Here is a 22,369-nt window from a genome sequence, read left to right as displayed (position 1 = left end):
GATTTTTGTTTATTTTGTTAAACAAAATAAACAAAAATCAAAGCTATTCTTCATAATAGAATTGACAAGAACATAGGCTTGCAGAGGATTTGATTGTCAAGGACAACCATATGGAATGGTGATATAGCTAGTGATAGTGATATCAGCTTTATAATTATAGCTGAGGCCACACCAATTTAGTTTCTTGGTTAACGGATTCGCCCGCTTCATTTTTTTCTGATTTGCAAATAAAAAATAAAAATTCAGAATCAACTGCAAAATGCTCATTTTTGATAGTGATATCAGTTTTATAATTATAGCTGATATAGGTGATAACCTTTGCTTCAATGATATAGATGTCATCTATCTCCTAAACACCTGTACATATCTCCATGGAGAAAATCCTTTGAATTGAATAATCCAGATTCTCAAAGATTCCCCTGGGAACCATCTTACGTTCATAACAGTCAGGACCCATTAGTTGTGAAGTTATCAGGCATAAATAATTCACTTGTGATGTCTTGGGCAGATTGGTGACCTACTTTCAGTAGTACTAGTAACATCGGTGTCCATAATATCACCAGGGTCCATAATATCGCCACCTTGAGAAACAGTGTGCTTAAAGATATTTTTACTGCAACATACCCTAGATATGTACATTTGATGTGTGGAGGAGTGCATACCAAAAGTATGTTTCAGTAAAAATATCTTTAAGCACACTGTTTCTCAAGGTGGCGATATTATGGACCCTGGTGATATTGTGGACACAGATGTTACTACGCACATCCACATCAATTAAAAAAATTTATTTATTTATTTATTTATTTATTTTCCGTCATCTTTATACAGGGTGGCCCATTAAGTGATTACACTCCTTTTCAATGGGGCCCTGTTTTACAAACAAAACACAACAGTCACATACAAACAGTAGTGATACAATAAATAATGATAATGGCAATTATAATAACGGAAAAACAGTAAGTAACCAATAACATCAATAGATAATAACAAAAAGTAGAAATTGTCCAGTCCAGTCATTGTCCAGTCCAAATTGTTTGTAAGGAAAAAAAAATAGGTAGTTCTTGTGGAGAGATTTTATCTTTATTTTATTTCATTCATCCATTCTATCTTTACTGTTTGTGAACGTGTTTTTCCCATAACGAGTACTATTCATGTTACACAATCATGGTAGATCTATATTTAGCTTGTGAAGTCACAATGACAATGACAATGAACTTGGTTGCATATTCACACCCCACATGGGCCAAATGCACTTAAAAGTTAGAGAACTGAGGTACAAGGGTAGCAGGAACAAGTGCTACATTACTGTGCTATGTCTGTATCTACAAGATCTCTTCTCTCTTTTTGAAACAAGCATGAACAAATTTACATTATTTACATAGTCACAGTCTGTGTGTGTGTGTGTGTTACTGTTGTACATAGTTCACCAGTAACAGTCGAGGTTGTTGGTGCTGTATGACATACCTGCAGCAGTGCCTGTCCCTTTTTTATTGTGCCCTGTCAGTGGAGTAGGGAAGGGAAGAATGGCAGGTTTTCTGTGCACGGGAATGGCTGAAATACCCTCAATTGTTCACCGTGAACTCTATTTACTTTCAGGACTGGTTCATATACTGGGTGCATGTGCACCTTAGTGCACCCAAAATTAGAACTGTGCACCCAAATTTTCGTAGGTCTAACTATGTAAACTAAAATGTATACAGCATGTTCTTGACATTTGAGTGTCAGTAAAATAATAAAATCTTTGTTGTAGGACTTGTTTAACTTAAGAGTTTGAAGTTAGAATTTGGGTTCATTGGAATTTTTGAAGTTACATGTAGTTTTGCTGACACTCTCCTCTTTAAAATTATTTTACATGGTGCATCCAAAAAACATTTTCTGCACCTAGTTCTGAAGGTTGGGTGCACCTATTCCCAAAAATAAATTTCAAGTCCCGATTTACCAATAAAACACATACAGGTGACTATTACATCAACATAGCAGTTATATTATGTTAGTAAGCTAGAAAATGTTTTTCCACCCTATACTATAGCTTTGTCTGTTATAACATATAAACACTTTGCATGCCTCAGGCAGAATACATATAGTTATCAAAACAGTAGCTTTAGAGGGGCAAGCAGTGTCTAAAAGCAGTGTGTGCATCGTGACATTTTAGCGGAAGAGAGAGACTGAAAGAAAGACTTAGTTATAGACAACAGACCTATTGAACTTTGCTTGTCAAATATTTGTGAACAAGTGGCCCAAAGTATGGATGTTGTTGTGTCTAGTGTTCTAGAGAAGTAACTAGAATTCATGACTTTTTAGCAGAAGAGAGAAATTGAAAGAAGGACTTAGTTATAGACAACAGACCTATTGAACTTTGCTTGTCAAATATTTGTGAACAAGAGGCTCAAAGTATGGATGTTGTTGTGTCTAGTGTTCCAGCAAAAGAGGAGTGAATGAAAATTCATTGGTAGCTACATCATTGATACTCTTTTCTTTTCCAACATTAGGCCACACCAATTTAACTTGTTGTTTCTCGGATTCGCCCTGTCCACTTTTTCTGATTTGCAAAAAAAAAAATTTCTTCTTAGGTTCTAAATCAACTGCAAAATGCTCAACGAAAGACATATTTTGGCCCCAAGGGTTGAAGAAAGTCCTTTTCTTCCTAGTTGTTAAACTTTTTCAATGAATGTAACAATGCAACTTTGTTTCAACAAAAGTTCCAAATCAATTGTTTTAATTATAAACCAGCCTGGTGTGTTGACTTCATGGCTCATACTGTAACATTTCTGGCTATCATGGGGTGCCTTGGCCTGTTTTTTTTTTTGCCCTGTCGCTTCAAATTTTCTCTGAAAAAATCTGAAACAACAAATTAAATTGGTGTGGCCTTAGGCTGGAGAGTCAGAAATGTGTGGTATGCTTCCCTGAATAATGAGGGCCTCAAATTACAGACCTTATTGAAAGTCATAATACACCAGACAAAGAGAGATTACCTCAATGACGTTATCTTTATCAGCAACAGACTTCTTGTTTGTATTTTGTTTATCCATTGCTAAGCACTGAAGATCTCTTTAAGTCCTAGCAAACAGCTGTGATTTTGCCCTGTTTATATTAACTCAATTGTGGTTAAAAGTTAAAAGTCAGCTTTGGTGGCTTACAGATCAATGGCTTACTCTATTAGCTTGGCATAATACAGTGTAATATGACCCGGTTTTTGGGTTCCCATAGGCCTTGTTACAAACCACTATTATATACAGGGCTTGAAATACTGGGTGCATGTGCACCTTAGTGCACCCAAAATTGGAGCTGTGCACCCAATTTTTTTCTGTGGGTGCACCAGTGCACCCAAATTTTTTTGTAGGTATTTTTGTGCATATAAAATGTATAATAGTATGCAGGATATTGTTGGCATACAAGTGTCAGAAAAATGATAAAATCTTTCTTGTAAGTTTGCCCCCTTTTCAAATTTAATTAAGCTCAGAAGATCTGTAAAATCTGTAATTAGTTTTTGTTTTATATGGTGCACCCAAAAAATTTTTGGTGCACCTAATATTTCAGGTTGGGTGCACCAGTGCACCAATTCCCAAAAATGAATTTCGAGCCCTGATATATATATATAGTATATATTTATAGTATAGTGATATATGTATAGTACTTGGCCAGTCATATATGCATTCCTTTGTATTAATTTGACTTACTTGGAACAGGTAGTCAAGACTTATGAGTTGTTTGAATTTTCTAAAATTATATTTTTTAAAAATGATATCTGATATACGCTGGTGAAGGCTAATCATCCAGGATAAAGATAAAGTGATAAAACTGTTGAATCTTTTCGAACTGGATAAATTGAAATTTTAAAAAGTAAATTTTTTTTTGTTGATTTCTGATATATTTCTTTGTGTTAACCATTGACATCATTAAAAGATATTAGTTTTGCATGTTTGCCAACATGTAATTTTGTATACTCCATGGGTTTAAGTGTGTATTTTGCAGAAAGTAATTTGGAATTACAGAACAAAATTGTGAAATTCTGCAATATTGCAGAACACTGGAAAAAAGTATTTCTACCACTGATCTTCCAGGAAAATACCTGGCTTCAGTCAGCTAATGCTTCCTGCAGTGCAGTGTTCGAAGTACCTGTCTGTAAAATGTAAATGATAAATTTTCTATGGAGAAGGATCTATAAAGTCTGAAATTAAAAAGAGTGATAGATTAAACTTAAAAGAATTCCAGTAATGCTACAGATTTACAAAGCTATATATGATGTAAAAAAGATATTATTGGTTTGAGAACATTGTAGTATGGAGGCTTGTGTATTTGCAAAAACTATTTTCAAATTGCACTTACAAAATTTTGACTCTTCTGCAATATTGCAGAGCACTGAAAAAAAGTATTTCGACCACTGTGCAGTGGCATGTGATGTAAGAAAAGGGGGGCAGCGGCTTACAAAGGTTTCTTGTTGTCCGCCAATTACATATGAATGGAAGGTGACATAAATCTCTTTTTCAAGAGTTAAGTGTAGCAGAGTTCTTTTTGTGGGGGAGACACATCGCTATAGCAACCGTAGAATCCTCCCAAACACTCTCGGTGCAAGGACATAACCTGGCGGCGGGCATCCCGGTGACTGTGCGGTTTGTTTGTCTCGCATAACCGGGAAACCGCCTTTTTAGGCATAACATAGGCCACACCAATTTAATTTCTTGGTTAACGGATTTTTCTAAAAAAAATAATGGAGCGGGCGGACGAAAAAATAAAAACAGGCCTATAGGCATCCTGTTATAGCCCAAAATGGCATGATAGGAGCCATGAAGTCAACGCACCAGGCTGGTTCAAAATTTAAACAATGAATTTTGAACTTTAAATGATACCATTGCATTGAAATAATGAAAGATGGAATAACTGCAACAACTAGGATGAAAAGGACTGTTTTCAACTGTTTAGGGCAAAATATGAGCATTTGCAGTTGATTCTGAATTTTTATTTTTATTTGCAAATCAGAAAAAAATTAAGCGGGCGAATCCGTTAACCAAGAAATTAAGTTGGTGTGGCCTTAGGCCTAGGAAAAAAATGTTCTGTTTTCTGACCGACCCAAGAAAAATCTGCCGACCCTAGCCTTTTTTCTGGGGGTGGACATAAATAAAATTAAATGTTTTGAGCTGATCAACATTTTCTAGCTCCTTGATCTGACACCCGAGTGACAAAATGTTGTACATTTGGTTGTACATTGACATAGAAAATAACTGTGTTCTCATGCAAGTTTTACTTTGTTAAACTGTATTGTATAAGTAATGGATCCCTATATACTTATCTCGCATAACCAGGAAACCGCCTTTTTAGGCATAACATACTTTCCAAGCAGAGGTTTGGGTTTTGGGTTATTTTTGGCATGTTTTTTATACTTTTTTTTTTATCAGGGTAACCCCGTTTCTTTTTTGCACAGAAATTTTTCTTTTCTTTTTCACCCAACCCAAAAAGAAACGTTCCAGTGCTGTTGATAAAAAAAGTCTAAAAACATGCCAAAAATAACCCCAAACCCTAACCTCTGCTTGAAGAGTAAGTGCAGTGGGTTCTTTGACATGGGTGGGTCTGACTCTCCCCAAACATTCTAGTTATTCTATTTTATATGGTGCACCCAAAAGTTTTTGGTTCACCCAATTTTTAGGTTGGGTGCACCAGTTACCTTACTCTGGATGCAAAAACTAGTATCTGGCTTTGATCGGGCCGTTAGCCGTTTTCCTTCGGCAGCCAAGAGCCCTTCGCCCGCCTATCTAAATTACCACTACGGGGAGTTGAGCCCGAGGGGTTTGTTCGGCTGGCCTATCACTCGTTTGTAGGGCCAGCCCAACCCCCCCCCCCCCAGGCTAGACTCCCTGTAGCGGTAATTTACACCAGCGGGCGAAGGGCTCTTTCGGCCCTGAAAACGAGTCCTGGCTTCCAGGGCACAGTTACCTATTCCAGTGGTCGAAATACTTTTTTTCAGTGTTCTGCAATATTGCAGAAGAGTCCAAATTTTCTTCTGCAATTTGGAAATACTTTCTGCAAACACACAAGCCTCTATACTACAATCTTGCAGGTTTATAAGCATGAACTATTGAATGATATGCAAATTTTTGGAAGACAAATTTTTGGAAGTCCAAAAGGAAACAAAAGATAGACAAGTCAAGACAAGGTTGATGTAAATTAGTGAAGAAGCTCCTGCTGTTTCACAACAGCACCAAATCCCAAGTGCCAATTTTTTCCTGCTGCAAAATTGCAGATTGTATAAATTTTTCTTCTGCAATCTTTGAAATCTATCTGCAGATTGCAGACTGCAGACAGGTATTTCGAATACTGTATTCCCAAACATGAATTTCAAGCTGTCACTAGCCTGGTGACTGGTGTCTGGAACAGTCTGATCCGATCCCTGTAAAGTAGTAACGTTTAAGAGTTAGTGCCGTATCTATTTGCCGTTTTACACTCAATTAATCTCAAGTCCAGTAAAATCGCGATAACATTGAAGTCAAAAACAAAGTCTCTTATTCATGTATTCCTAAGTCTGTTTGCAAAGTAAACCCTGAAAAATTTGCGAGCTGTGTGCCTGGGTGGTGGGCACATGTGATTACGTAGTAACGTATGTAGTGATTGCCATGTTTAATGTCTAGTATTGTGTTAGGTTTCTCGATAAATGTATAAAGCATGCCCCGTGATTTACCCAAACGACATTGTTGCTCCCTGGAGTCAGAAACATTTTGATTTTTTGGTCTGTTCGGTTGTGTACAAACCATTAGACCTTCAAATTCAATTGATCTTGATAGAGCAAGTCTTTTGTACAAACTGACAGCCAACTGAACATTATTCTTAAGGTAGCCCATAACTGATCAGTGGTCGAAATACTTTTTTTTCAGTGTTCTGGAATATTGCAGAAGAGTCAAAATTTTGTTCTGCAATTTGGAAATACTTTCTGCAAATACACAAGCCTCTATACTACAATCTTGCAAATTAGTGAAGACAAATTTTTGGAAGTCCAAAAGGAAACAAAAGATAGACAAGTCAAGACAAGGTTGATGTAAATTAGTGAAGAAGCTCCTGTTGTTTCAGAACAGGAGCTTAAGTGTTGTCTGTCCTTGGGGCCAAGAGCGCCAAATCGCAAGTGCCAATTTTTCCTGCTGCAAAATTACAGATTGTATAAAATTTTCTTCTGCAATCTTTGAGATCTATCTGCAGATTGCAGACTGCAGACAGGTATTTCGAACATAACTGATTTTTTTCAATGAATGCCCAACAGAGTACACAGGTGTGTAGTCGTGACCCACTAAACCCTTCCCAAGGAAAAGAAAAGCCAAGAAAAAGAAAAATGACCAGCGGCATTTGCCCACTCTTCCCTTATACCAAATTTAAGATCTTCTGGCCCAAAGCTGAATGTCAGGCAAGAGAAGAAGAAAATGAAGAAACATGAGGAAAAAAATATGTTTCATCCATACTTATGATTATAAAGTGAAACTTACTCGTTTAAAAATGTTGGAAATTTAGGAGAAGTCACTAAGTTTCCAAAAAGCTATAGGAGAGAGAGAGGGGGAGAGAGCGAGAGAGAGAGAGAGGGGGGGTTCCAAGAAACTGCAAACAATACTGAATGGACTGCAGAAATATCCCTGCTTCCGGCCCCGAAAATAACGCTCAGTAGGGATGAGTCAGAAGTAGGACACGAGGAAAAACAATATATTTCATCCATACTTATGGTAATGAAACATGAAAACCAAGGTCTAATTTATTTCACGGATATGTAGGAAATTTAGGAGAGGATATTTCCAAGAAACTCTGTAGAAACTACAAACAATACTGAATGGACTGCAGAAATATGGCTGCTTCTGGCCGTGAGAATAACACTCAGTAGGGATGAGTCAGAAGTAGGACATGCAGAAAACACCTCATTGTTACAAAGTGACACCCAGACTAACAATGATAAATGCTGTAGTTTTGCAGTGTTGAACTTTAGTCTTTATACTGTGTACTATACATGAACCATTTATTTATTTATTAAGTTTTACCACGTACAATATGCACTGTGGATGGCATGGCGAAACAGGTGTTTCTGACATGAAACACCTTTTCAAAGCTGCCATACCAATAAAATGACAAAACAATACAAAAAGTAATCAAATCACATAATACAATTTGAGAAACAAATAAATAAACTTAGAGCTACAAGGCATGTCAACTTATTAACAATGTGAGAGTTATTGATTCGAGACAACAAATAACGACAGTTACATAGCCAGCAGTGATATCACAGTTAGCGCGGTCTTGTGGCCAGACAAGTAGCGCAACCACAAGATAACTGCCACGTACAGGGTTGCTCTAAACTGTAGGTTTGGCAAAATCTGTTGTACATAAATGAGGAGAGTTTCCTTTTAAAGGCAACCACATCAGTTAGGATTGAAGCCCTAATTCCTAACCATCAAGCTTGTTCCAAATGGCTGGCTGGCAGTGGGTGGGGAAGATTGACAGGCAGAATGACAGGTCAAAAGGTCAGGCACAGGAAATCGGGTGAACTAGAAATCCAAAAGACTTCCTACAAGTCTGAAATCTTAGAGTCAGTTAGACTTAGAAGTATTATATTCGTGAATGTGTAACTTTCATAATCGTATCTATAATATCTACTTTCAGAAGATTTTCGTATTTATTTAACGTTATAGTTTGGAAGTAAATTTTTAACTTACAGCCTACATGTACCAGCCAAAGTCTAAATTATATATATTTGCTATGCAGCAAGATTAAACTGTAATTTCCAACACAAGAAATTGGACTCACCCAAATTTTCGACTGTACAACTCAAGTCTTTGTCATTCCTTGACAACACAGATGAACTTTCAAGATGTAACATCTGTGTCCATAATCCCACCAGGGTCCATAATATTACCACCTTGAGAAATAGTGTGCTTAAAGATATTTTTACTGCAACATGCCCTAGGTATGTACATTTGAGGTGTGAAGGAGTGCATACCAAAAGTATGTTGCAGTAAAAATATCTTTAAGCACACTGTTTCTCAAGGTGGTGAAATTATGGACCCTGGTGATATGATGGACCCTGGTGATATTATGGACACGGATGTTACATGTGTATGTTTACATGTACTTGCAGAGAGAGAAGGCGGCCAACTCGAAATGTATCCTGTCCATGAGTGGGAGCCAGACGGTCATCACAGACCCGGCCACCGGCAACACCAAGATGTTCGGCTTCGACCAGTCCTACTGGTCTCATGACGGGTTTCAGGCGGACGACAGCGGAATCTATCAGGCTACCGACAGTAAATATGCCGACCAGGTGAGAACTGGTCCCGTTCCACTCTGTACAGAGCATAGGGGTGGTGCCCATCTCCATTTCTGTAGCCCTTGGGCCACACAGTTGTGCATGCACTACAGCAGGGGCTAGCCCACTGGTAGTGCTGTGTGTTTAACTCCCATGCTATTTCTCATAGATGCTGAGTGCTAAGCAGAGAAAGCAGTATGTACCATTTTTAAAGTCTTTGGTATGACTCGGCTGGGATGGCTGATCTGTGGGCTAGGCTTAGGAAAAAAAACGTTGTGTTTCCTGTTTCAGTCCCGAAAAAATTAGTGTCAGTAGGTAGGGATTATGCTTTTTTAAATAGTTTTTTTACTCCTCTAGTAGTGGTCCAACTTAAATACAATACAGTAACTGTATTGCTGACCAGGTGAGAACTTGGGTATAGCATGTTGACAGAACTTACTGCACCAAACTTGTAATGTATTGTGCACAGCACTTCGGCCGGACGTCTCATATAAGGTCATATTCACGTATATAAGGTTAACATCCTGTCTGCAGTTTCTAAATGTTATGTCGGAAAAGATGTCGTCTGCAACAGGCAAAATTCTGATGCAACGTTGACAAAACATCCAACGGAAACCGTGAAAAATCAGGGTTTCGCGCAGGCGCAGTGCATTCTGCCTAGAGTGCTCTTGGGGTGTAGTCTTTCATTTTAAAGGCATCCAAAGCAATTTCAAGGCAGCAAAACCAAAAGATATTCTGGATGAGGAAGTGACCTTTCTTAAAATAAACCCAAAACAAACTGGCACCTGTTTATTTTTTTGGGTACCACCCATAAATAGCTGAACCAGCCATTGTGATACCTTCACAAGTACAGGAAGAAGTCTTTGATTTGAAGACATTGATGTTGGACTTTAAATCCTCATTGTCGCAGTACGTGCAGGGTTGGACAAGTCCCATTGCCCACTTGCCCAGGGCAAGTAAAAGTACTGTTCAGGCAAGTGAATATCCCCCTGTAATTGGGCAAGTAAATTTTTTGGATGCAAAGTATAGCCGCTACGGGATTGTCAATGATCGATGCAGCAGCAGTGTGCAAAATACATGGTTGCCCAATTGCCCCGGGCAACTAAATTTTACTTGGGGCAACCTATTTTTGAACTTAGGTAGCCCAGTGTGCTACCTGAATTTTAAGAATCCCCCCCCCCCAAAATCATGCCGACTTGGCTTGCACCACTGTATCTGGCAGATGCTTTTTAATTTTAGGTATTAATGGCTATTACTAGTATCAGTAAGCTAAAGGCAGTTACAAATATTGTCAAAGGGTTATGTATGTAACATTACTTAATTTGAGGAAAGTAGTAACTTCATATCATAGTGGGGCAACCTAAAATTCTGATGGGCAACCTAATTTTTGTCGTAGGTTGCCCACTGGGCAACCTGGTTCAAAAAAGTATTTTGTACACTGGACTTTAAATCCTCATCGCAGTACGTGCCCTTTCGAAGTCTACAACAGTACAAGTATATTTTCATTCACAGTGACACGTTTACAAGCACAGTAGTGTTTGATCTTCAGGCGTTGATATTGAACTTTAAATCTCTTTTTTGTCACAGTATGTGCCCTTTCCGTGGCTACAAGTGTTAAATATTGTCGTATTTCCGTGTATATATGTGTCGTACCCAGGGCCACTCTGTAAAGCAGTGCTATGTCACTGAGTAGTGCCACCCTGGTAAAAGAATACAGAAATGAATAAATAAAATTATCATTTTCTTTATTCATCAAAACATCAAAGCATAACAAGGACGTTGTGGCGCTGCACTCAAGTTTATAACTTATATTAACAGCGGCACACAACAAAATACAATTAACATTTAAATACACAAAGTTGACATACCAGTGCGCGGTAGTCCCACCACCCCAAGACATAAAAAAATGTTAATGCTAACAAATTGAAAGTTATTTAAAAAGATTTTCTTGAGCTTGAGTGGCTGCTAAGGACTACATTTTAACCTTTATATATCATTTTATTGTGATGCCTGTTCAACTACGTGACTACAGGTAATTGGCTAAAGATCCCCCACCAAGAGCAAAGCCCTTCTCACAAGAACTTGATATATTACAAGTCATTGACAAACAGTATTAAGAGGTGGGGCAGCTTGATTTGAGGCAAGGGTCTTAATTAAGCTTAAAGGCTTCACAGTCTATCATATATCATAAATGACACGAACAATCTCGTTTCCCGTCGGCTGAACAGACAATCACGTGACCCCTACCCTGATACCAATTATTCCGCCCCTTTACCCTCTGACCCTTCCTCCCTAACCCTCGTAAGGGTCATTCGTGGCTCAACCTTTCTCTTTACGGTCACATTTGTTTGGCTCCCGATCACATTTGTCCCAAGTGTGTGTAGTTACAATTTCCCCTCGGCTTCTTCCGCTGGTCACTGGATTACTTCACCTTGTACTTCTGCTCGTGTGGATTCCCGTCTCTCTGACTGTTCCTTTGTGTAGACGTTCGCGTTCCACGTAAGTTGATTATTCCGCCATGGATCTTGACCTCTACACCAGAACTACCTCCGTTATGTGCGTCCAGCGGCTAGCTCAACTGGTTTCTGCGCGCCCCTGTGCTACAGTTTCGTCGCGTTTCTTCACATCGATCGTCTGTTCCAAGGATTTTGCGCCAAGTCTCCATCGCCTCGGCAGACCGGACCACCTCGAGCTCGGACCCCACTGGCTACCCCCGCCCGCCTGATGATGGAAGTTCTGTAGCAGGAGGTTGCTGCATCATGGGCGTTCATAGATCTCTTTGCGTGTGGTCCTGCATGTGTACTACTCTAGTAACGCTTCTAATTTCCTTGCTTTTTCCTAGTTTGCGCTCTGGCTATTTACACATTCTTCCTTCAACAGAGACGTTCCCACCACGAGGTGTCACTCGAGGACAGCGCACTTCCTCACCTCCCGCTGCGTTAATGACAGCCAGGCTATACCCTCTTCCTGCCTGTTACAGTTGACCGCCTAGCCTTTTCTCTTCCAGACCACCCACCCGTGTGAACGTTGTGATGTTATGAACGTAATATCCCCTTTCACCCCAAACACTCTAGCCTGGAATCTATCCATGAAGACTGTGTCTCCGCTCCGTTCCTCCGCTCTGCCTTCAGGATTCCAGGCTATTACCTCGTGATTGACCAACAAACTTCCTGACTTTCTTCCCGTATATAGTACCCATCCTTGATCGGTTACAACCTCCTCGTTTGTTTGTTTTGTTTTGATAGACTGGTTGGCTAGGTCAGTTATTAATGTGCTAACTGCCCTACTCCCACGTGATGCACAGTTTTCTACACTCACTCTTCCAGCATTTGTTGTCTGATGATCTCTGATGGGCTGTCCTGACTGTTTGATTGGTTTCTCACTACATGTCTGGTGCGTCCACGTTGTATATGATCCTTACCTCGGACCCTACCTCTCATGTCCTCACCTCGCCTTGTTTTTCCGTCCCATCCACCCCCACCCGACCCCCGACCCTGTTCCCCCTACTAGCCAACTCCCACCCTAGATCTTGACATGTGCACATGACTCACCCCCCCTTCATACACATATGCTAATACATGTAGTAGTAGCAAGTCGTTCTTGTGTTTGTACACTCTTGTTTTTGCATTGAACGCATTGATCTCATCGTTTTTTCAATTTCGTAGACGCAGTTGTGCCGAATTACTCCACGTATTAATTATGTTTCTCCCTTTTACGACTAGTCTGCTGCACACGGGAGGAACTAATGCTTCCCCCTTTTGCGAATAGTACATAGTGACGTGATGTCCTTCCGGTCGCCGACAAGAAAGTTGTTCAATATTGCCGCCTTACCAACAGCTGTTTACACTTTGCAGCTCTCTCTTATGATCTACCACCACCGGTCTGAAGCTGTTTTGACGACCTGATTGTTCCTTATTCGCAGATTCCAGTCTGGCATAGCATGTTCCTGGGAACGTCCTCCTCCTCAGTACCTACCCCTCCTTGTTCTATCCCCCACCCCATCCTTCCTCCCCCATTTTGCCTTACCCCCCTACCCCATGTCCTGACAGGTTACTAGTAACGTTATGTGTGTGACGTTGAATTGCGATGTGCTCCCCGTGTGCACCGTGTGCCTTTGAGATGTGATCCCCGTGTGCCCCGTGTGCTCCTCGTCACATGGCTATGTGCATGCTATTCCCCCCTGTGGACACATTGTTGATACATGGGAAGTTCCACCCCCGTGCGGGTGAACGTAAGTCCCATCGAAGTTCAACCCCCCGTGCGGGTGAACGTAAGTCCAATCCAAGTTCAACCCCCCGTGCGGGTGAACTTGAGTTCACTAGAGTCCCGTGAGCGTCAGGTTTCTCCGGAAGTCGAACGTGAAGTTCTACCGGTTCCCCGTGTGGATGAAGGAGCAATTCCACCAGTAGTTGCACCCAAGTGTGGGTGAACGTAAGTTCCACCACGAAGTTCCTTCCGCCGCGCGGACGAACGTGAAGTTCTATCGGACGTTCCTTGTGTAGACGCGTTGACACCTTGTCGAGGTAGGACTAAGGGACCCCAGCGTGGATCACTGCATGCGGACGCTGGACTTTTCCCCGCCGAGTTTAATGTACGAACCAGCATGACCGGACTGCTTCGTAGTACTGTCTGTTTCATCGTGATAATGGTTCAGCGAAGCGTAACCTGCAGTGGCAGCCATGCGTGTGGACCTGGGACTGATGCTGTGCGGTTCATCGCTCCAGTCAGGACTGAATCACCTTGCATATTTGAACTTGTGACTAAGGCAGATTTGTAGCTCGTCTTGTGCAAGCGCACAGAACGGACATGACCTCTCGAAAACTTCGAACTCAGTCGTTACCGCCAGTCGTCATCGCCAGGAGTCGTTACCATCTGAAGTCGTCATCAGTTGTACTTCCGTGACTCTGAACATGAACTTACAGGCTGCGTGTTAATCCTACGTGTTGCTTCCTTACACGTATGACTCCCTTGTTCCGAAGAGACTGTCTTTTTATTATCGTACCAGTTCCGTTACTCCAGTACTTTACAATTATCATACTTAGATTAGCCCAGCCGGTTCTCCCTAGGTTCTCCCACCTCATCATCATCCTTTCCCTCCCGGTCATGTTGTCTCTCTGTGTACAAGGGTATACACAGAGATGCTATCCTTTTGCATCGTGACGGTGAGCTCACTACCCTAATTGTGTGTGTTTGTCTGTGAAATAGACGGGAAACATAGTTCTCTTCGGAGCTTGCGAAGAAGAGAAATCTCGTTTCCCGTCGGCTGAACAGACAATCACGTGACCCCTACCCTGATACCAATTATTCCGCCCCTTTACCCTCTGACCCTTCCTCCCTAACCCTCGTAAGGGTCATTCGTGGCTCAACCTTTCTCTTTACGGTCACATTCCCACCCAACCCTCCCATGACTAACCCGAGAACACCTGGATTGTAGAACGTTAGTTATGTTTTCTCATCTCATACGACATCGCGCTACCTTAGTTCTTACTGACTTATCTAGACTCGTACATTCGTCATGGCACTGTACGTTGTCCTCAATGGTACCTGCGACTTAGCGTACGTATCAGTTGTTACATAACCTTCATGTTGTCTCTTCTCTGCAAGATACCTGCCTTGCTAGCGTTCCCAGTCACATTGTGGCCATTTGCTGTACTCAGTATGTTGTGTAGCTGTAACCTCTGATATACTCCAGAATTGTGTTATTGTCGTATTTTGAACCACGTTACTTACGAAGGTCAGTAGTTATTCAGGTGTACCTGTAACGCATCATTGCTTAGCCAGGATGTTTTCGACCTTGTTCACGCAGATGAGCTTTTGAACTTCGCCGGTTAGAAGTTACTTACAAGTCAGGATGCGTTAAACATCCGCTGGACAGAGCATTGGTTTAACCGACCAGCCCGACTTTGGCTAAACAATTGGCAACCAGGGTAAAATAGGTCGCCAGCTCGCAGCACATGACTTGTTGTTGTTGTATTAGGCTCCTGTATAAGTATGTACATGCTATGAGAGCTACAATGTGTAGAGAGTAATGGTGTTACTGAATTGACGAGCCAATTGCAATAAATGCCCGACCGTACTGAGGTGACGGTGAGCTCACTACCCTAATTGTGTGTGTTTGTCTGTGAAATAGACGGGAAACATAGTTCTCTTCGGAGCTTGCGAAGAAGAGAACTCACCATATCAGGGCTCGAAATACTGGGTTCAAATTTGGAGCTGTGCACCCAAATATTTTGTAGGTTTACATGACATGTCCCAACTACTAAGTACCTAATACCAGCCCAGAAGAGAACAAGAAATAGCCATGCCTTCAAGTACCAGAGTTATCAACCAAGGATTGAGGTGTTCAAGAATTCATGCTTTCCTAGAACTATCGCAGAGTGGAACTCACTGTCACCAAGTACAGTAGGGGCATTGTCAATAGATAGCTTTAAACAAAGTCTAGAGCTAGAAGTTCATGGGTTAGGTGTAACAGGTCGATCGGTGTAATATAGCCAGCTGCCGCCGCGCCGCGTGCCTGCGAATACCGGCTATACAGATACAGATACAGAGACACGTAGCATGTAGTACTCGCTCACTTGACTTGCTTATAGTCATCAGAACGTAACATCATAAGTGATGAATAATGAAAAAAGTGGTCGGTTATTAGAATAACCGACCACTTTTTGGACCGTACCATTATACAGGGGACAGGGCACTAACAGTACTGTAGTGTTAAGACTTGTAGTATCTATTAAACCCTTTATTAACCCTTTATTACAGCCTATCATATATACATGACATGTACACTCACTGACTTGCTGACTCGTTGGGTGGTGTAGTGTAGCGAGGACACCCGGGTTCGGCCCCGCCGTTGTGTCCTTGGGAAAGGCACTTTACACGACTTTCCTCACTCCACCCAGGTGTGAATGGGTACCAACTTCGGTTGGGGAAAGTCGTATTGAGGTCACCTTGTGGCGCCGAATGGCAGCCGCACAGACCCTTGCGACAGTTCCACAAGAAATAATTGTGGAACAAATATAATGTGTCATGTGTATTATTTGATTGTTGTGATTTGTATTGATTATTATGTGATACCCTGCATTAATTCAGCCGTATAAAGGCTGCGACTGCACGGGTACTGTTTGGACAATAAAAATCTTTAAAAATCTTTATGTTTTATGCAGAGACGAGTGTTTAACGATCTTGGACAAGGTGTCCTGAACAACGCCTGGGCGGGCTACAACGCGGCCCTGTTTGCCTACGGACAAACCGGAGCGGGGAAGAGCTACTCCATGATCGGCTACGGCGTCAACAGAGGCATTGTGCCCATCACATGCGACGAACTGTTTACCGCAATCTCAAAGAACGAAGACAAAGAGAGGCAATATCAAGTAAGATTCAGTAGGGCCACAGCAAGTAATTTTTATGGTTGACATCAGCGCGCGCATTAATTTTCGCCTGATTTTGAAAAAAAAAACAAGAAATTTTGTTGCCCTCGGACAGTGGTCAACATGCCGAAAATGGGAAAAGATGTCTGTTGCCATGCTGGAAGGTGGATGGCAGATAACTAATATGAAGAGAGGCGACAAAAAAAGGCGGATAACTTGATGCAGTGATATGTGATGCTGGCTGTGTATATGATGTTCGCATTGAATAAAAACCATTTGTACAATGATTGAGTCAACATTTCAAAATGTATGAACCTTGTTTTTTTCTGCCCGCCTTGTTTTTTTTCGCCCGCTCGCATTAGATTTGGAGTCGGCGGAGGATGTCATCCATAAAATTTACTTGTTGTGGCCTAAATACAAGTTTATTTATTTAAGGCCACACCAATTTCATTTGTTGGGTCTCAGATTTTTTCAGAAAAAAATATGTAGCGACGGGGCGAAAAAAACAAAAAACAAACAGGTCTAGGCATCCTATTATAGCCCCAAATGTAATGATAGGAGCCATGAAGTCACAAAAGGCTGTGTTGATATTCAAACAATGAATCTTGCTCTTTTAATCAAACCATTGCATTGATAGATGGAAAATCTGTAACAGCTAGGAAGAAAAGGACTTTTCTCAACTGTTGGGGACAAAATATGAAAATTTTTTAGTTGTTTCCAAATCAGAATCTTGGTTTTTTTTTGCAAATCAGAAAAAAAATGAAGAGGCGTATCTGAGAGCCAACAAATTAAATTGGTGTGGCCTAACCAGGTGAGAGACATTACTGGTTGTGTAAAAAGAAAATCCCTATATCCTATCAAGTAAGATAGGACACAACTAGATCCCCCTGATTTATGTGGGCTGTTTGTTCTGGCAGTCCTTGATCCACGTGGAATGGAATTTATGACGTTAATGACGGTTTCATCAACTTTTATTGTGGTTATGCAAAGGTACATCCGTGCAGTTTTGTAGTGTATAGCAGCGGACGACGTGCTCAACACTTGAAGGTGTCCAGAGAGATTTAAAACTTTTCAGAAACTGTAGAACGAGAAGGAAATATCCAACTAGCTCACCTGGCCAGGGTCATAAGGAAGTTAAATGGTCACAAGGTCTCATTCATGTATTACTCCGAGTGTACCCCCTAAAAGAGTACCAAGTCAAAAACTAAACGGCTGTATAAACGAGTGTTTTTATTGGTGAGAATTTCCCCTTTAGCCATCCCAACTGATGTAAAACGTCAAAGCGGTGAAAGCTTGTTTGTAACTGATGAAATTAGGACGTAATTGTCGGCAGCCGCGCGCTAGGTCGGACGTGCACAGTCCATTGTTGTGAGTTGTGCGGTCGTAGGTTTGCAGCGCGGGAGGGCCTCTTGCGGACAGCCGCTAAGTGCAGTTTCTGATTCCCATAAAAGGGGATTGTGTGTATAGAAGTCGTTGGCAATTTTTTTATGAGACGTAGGGTAAGTGTGCTCAACATAGCATGAAAGATATCAATTGATTTAATGTAGGATCATAGGGAACACGGTCTGGTAAGTCACTCATTAATGCATGGTTTCTAATGTATCGAAAAAACTCATGAATGAGACCACAATCACACGAGATCTCTTCAACAACCTGCTATTTAACCCTTAAACTTCCAACTAAGAATCCGAGCCACATTGTGAACTGTCACATGGTGGATTCCTTTGACAAGCTATGAATATTTCCCCAAATTTGTAGAGTGACCAGCAGATTAGACTTAAATTGCGGAAGCAAGTTTACAATCTTTCCAGGTCCTGCTGTCAGTTGAAAAGTATGAAAACCAGTTCTTTCTTTAGGATGAATTTCTGTACTGTACGTCCAAACATGACCATAAAATATACTCAAGGGACCTGTCAAATATTGGTCGCTGTGGACAAGTGGATTCTTTAGAGAAAGGGGAAGGCCAGCTGGGGAAATAAGGACCGATTAAAAGTGGTCAGTGGCCAGGGAGTCCCAATAAAATTGAGGCCACACCAATTTAATTTCTTGGTTAACGGATTGGCCTGCTTCATTTTTTTCTGATTTGAAAAATAAAAATAAAAATTCAGAATCAACTGCAAAATGCTCATATTTTGCCCTGAACAGTTGAAAACAGTCCTTTTCATCCTAATTGTTACATTTATTCCATCTTTCAATGCAATGGTATCATTAAAAGTTCAAAATTCATTGTTTAAATTTTGAACCAGCCTGGTGTGTTGACTTCATTGCTCCTAGTCCTATCGTACCATTTTGGGCCATAATGGGATGCCTAGGCCTGTTTTTATTTTTTATTTTTTTCTGCCCGCCCGCTCCATTATTTTTCTAGAAAAATCCGTTAACCAAGAAATTAAATTGGTGTGGCCTTAGTCTCCACCAGACTAAAAACACTGTTTAAGAAAAAAAGTAAAATTTAGCCAATAGGGAGAATGATTGTCTAGGGGAGTTTAGCCCGTTTAGAGTTCATTTTGGGAAATTAATCCTCTCGTGGACTGACTCTCCTGGTCAACTATTTCGGATCCCCTTTTTTACTAAATTCTGGGATCCGTACCCCCGTAGGAAGGCCTGGTGGAAGCTACATGTACATGGAGATAGATTTGTGTACTCATGAGCAATATAGGTTGTCAGAAGGGGTGCAAATTACGTGTGACAAGTGATATTGATCAGCCTCCACCAGGCCTTCCTACAAGGGGTACAGATCCTAGAATTCGGTAAAAAAAGCCTGTTTCAGTTTCTATAAGTTTCTTAAGTGCTATGTTTGGACGTCTGATTCTTCTCTTCGTATCAGGGTTCCAAAATAGAAGCCTACTGGCTGGTTCTTTACTACGTACAACATGACCGGCCAAAGTAGAAGCCTACTGGTTTTTGTGTATCAAATGTCGATTTGGTGTATCGAATGTCGATTGAAAACACAGCATAGTTTCAGTGTAACGGTACACATGAAAATGAGCAATAAAGTTGTGAAAAGGGGTGCATAATATGTGTGACAAGTGATATCGATAGGTTTTGTCAGCTGAGGACCTCTGGGAGTACATGTAGCTGTTGTGTCAGACAAAGGAACGGGATGTGGAAATATTGTGTTAGGACAACAATGAAGACGTTGATCCTAACTCCTCAATTATTCATTTCTGTATTGACTTTTTTTGGGCCACATCCGTGCAGAAGCCAGCATGTTGGCAAAACGTACTGCGCCTGCACGAAACGATGTTTGGTCAACATTGCATCAGAATTTCTGTTTCAGATGTTCTGTAGAAAATAGTGTCTTTACACTTCGAAAGTATGGGCGTTTTGTGGTTATTCTGGGGCAACAGTTGGGCAAATTACGTCAACATACCAGCCTATAAAGTGGTAAATAATAACGAAAGTGACTAGCTGTGGCCTATTCATTAAACTCACTCAGGTGTAGTCTTTTTTTTCTATTCTAACATTTATTACGTGACGACACACTCAAGTTTTTTAACTTATTTTATGCCGCCTCCAACACAGACAAATGTATGAACAGACAACAGACATACTCATTTTCACCTGAGTAAATTGAGGAAATTTGTGTGAAGTGCCTTTCCCCACAAGATCAGTGGCATGGCAGGATTCGAACTCAGGACCTCTTGGTTCCGAGCTGAACGCTCTGTCGTTACACCACACGACCCCACTCAGATGTAGTCTTTTGCAGTGCATGACTTCTGCCCGAATGTCTAAACGTCCCTTGAACCCACCTAGGCTTGATTTGTTTTGAAACCAAGCAACTGGCAAGGTAATGAATATCAGATCTGTCACTTTTTGTACGACCGCTTGCACGTAACCGTTCGAACAAAGGCCCACGGGAGGCAGCGGTGTTTGGAATAGCAGGAGTGGTGCCTGGTGACCTGGCTCGAAATAAAATTAAAACGGCCGATTACGCTCTACGGAAAAGGGCTTGTGGGCCCCCTTTAATTTCGAGGCCAGATGAGTGTGAGACTAGGAGTCACTGTGTTTAGAATAGCAGGGCTCAAAATTCATTTTTGGGAATAGGTGCACTGGTGCACCCAACCTAAAAAATTGGGTACTTACTACTTACTACTTACTAAGATAAAATAAGTAGTATGTCTGCAAAAACTATAATTATTATGTTTCATTTCAAGAAAAGGAGATAAGAATAGTATTGTTTTTTCTTAGATGTTAAGAATATGCTGTATACTACTACTACTACTATACATTTAACATTTTTACATACGTTAAACCTAAGAAAATATTTGGGTGTACAGGTGCACCCACAGAAAAAAAATTGGGTGCACAGCTCCAAATTTGGGTGCACTAAGGTGCACATGCACCCAGTATTTCCAGCCCTGAGTCACTGTGTTTAGAATAGCAGGAGTGGTGCCCGGTGACTGAGTGTTCCTAACCTGATGCCCTTTGATAGTTACCATGGAGGCCTTTTCACAGTCGAGGACCTCTGTTTGCTCTGGGATGAAAACATCACTTATTAAAGCTAAACTATAAAATTGGGTCGATCCTGATGCAAAGCTCAGACCACTTAATCTTTAACTCAGACTATATTACCTATCTGTAACAGTAGGGTGGGTCAAGTTGAGTTTGGACTAGAATTAAACATTTGATATGTTTAAGGGATGCATTTTTCCCCTACTGTATATGTGTCTGTCTACTTTTGTAGAAGTTATCTTCAAAATTGGTTTTTACTCAATTTGGTTTAGTTGTGCCCTCTTGTGTTTTAGTTTCTGTATATTTATTTGTTTTTTTTTTTTAGGAAATAAAAGCAATGAGGAGAAAGAGAAAAAATTAAGGTTCATTGTCACTGCTGGTACCTCAATCCTGATACTTCCACGTGGAAGAGCTCAACACTGATTTCCCTGACTCTTTTATCCATTCATATATATTGTTATAAAAGACTTGTGACAGGTAAAGAAATGTAGCATGAACACAGCGAGATTAAGCATAGACAAAACTGCAGAATGGTCACTACCGGATAAAGATAATTAGTTAGTTACTAACACTGTTGTTACACTAAAATAATCTCGAAAACGTTTTTATCGATTGGACCTTGATCATTCGACACCCAGTTCAAATATCAAGCAAGCATATCTCAAATAAAGATAAACTATGGGCCAAGGACGACAAACGTGTGTGAAAATATTATTTTTTTAATCATATTTAATGATCTTAAATGCAGTTTGACTACATGAACTACAAAGAGATTTGGCCTCCGTAGCAGGCTTATACAACTGGGGGTTTGGTGGTCTTTGGCTGTTTTCTGATTAGACCAGTTCTAAAAACGGGGGTAATTCAACCAGGCCGGCTATGTTGTCTATATGCAATCAGAAAATAAGATATAAAAGCTCCCAAAGACCATGAAGACCCCCCAAACCTCCCATTTTTTGGCATGCTATGGAGGCTAATTTTACGTTAACTTAGTACCGTGAGCCCATTCATTGTGTGTTTTTGATTACTTTTTGACTGGTCTTGCTGTTTTATTCTGTTTTCTACAGGTTAGCTTTAGTATGTTGGAGATATATAATGAGAAGGTAAGACAAAACTTTTCCTGTTACAATGATCTCACAAATTCTCCTTAAATTTCTTTAACATTAATCTTTCTGCACATGCATGTATTATACTTACGTTTGTGTATCCGTATTTTTTAATTTATGTCCTGATATGGGCTGTGTGCCTAAAATAAAGAATGAATTGAATTGATATATCCCCTGTCCAT

At 40.7% G+C, this 22,369-nt stretch overlaps 1 protein-coding gene across 1 annotated transcript in view; it reads left to right on the top strand.

The window, feature by feature from the left end:
- Positions 1-22,369, top strand: part of LOC109484062 (kinesin-like protein KIF28P) — an 83,239-nt gene that overhangs the window by 5,583 nt on the left and 55,287 nt on the right. The window contains exons 2-4 of the mRNA XM_019787263.1: positions 9,098-9,280; positions 16,429-16,635; positions 22,149-22,184. Of these exons, the coding sequence (XP_019642822.1) occupies positions 9,098-9,280; positions 16,429-16,635; positions 22,149-22,184 (426 nt within the window). The remainder of the gene's footprint in view (positions 1-9,097; positions 9,281-16,428; positions 16,636-22,148; positions 22,185-22,369) is intronic.

The sequence above is a fragment of the Branchiostoma belcheri genome, unplaced genomic scaffold (assembly GCF_001625305.1).
Source record: "Branchiostoma belcheri isolate BF01 breed outbred unplaced genomic scaffold, Haploidv18h27 scaffold68, whole genome shotgun sequence".
Lineage (NCBI taxonomy): Eukaryota > Metazoa > Chordata > Leptocardii > Amphioxiformes > Branchiostomatidae > Branchiostoma > Branchiostoma belcheri.
The sequence above is the reverse complement of the archived record's forward strand: the minus strand, read 5'-3'. Positions and strand labels throughout refer to the sequence as shown.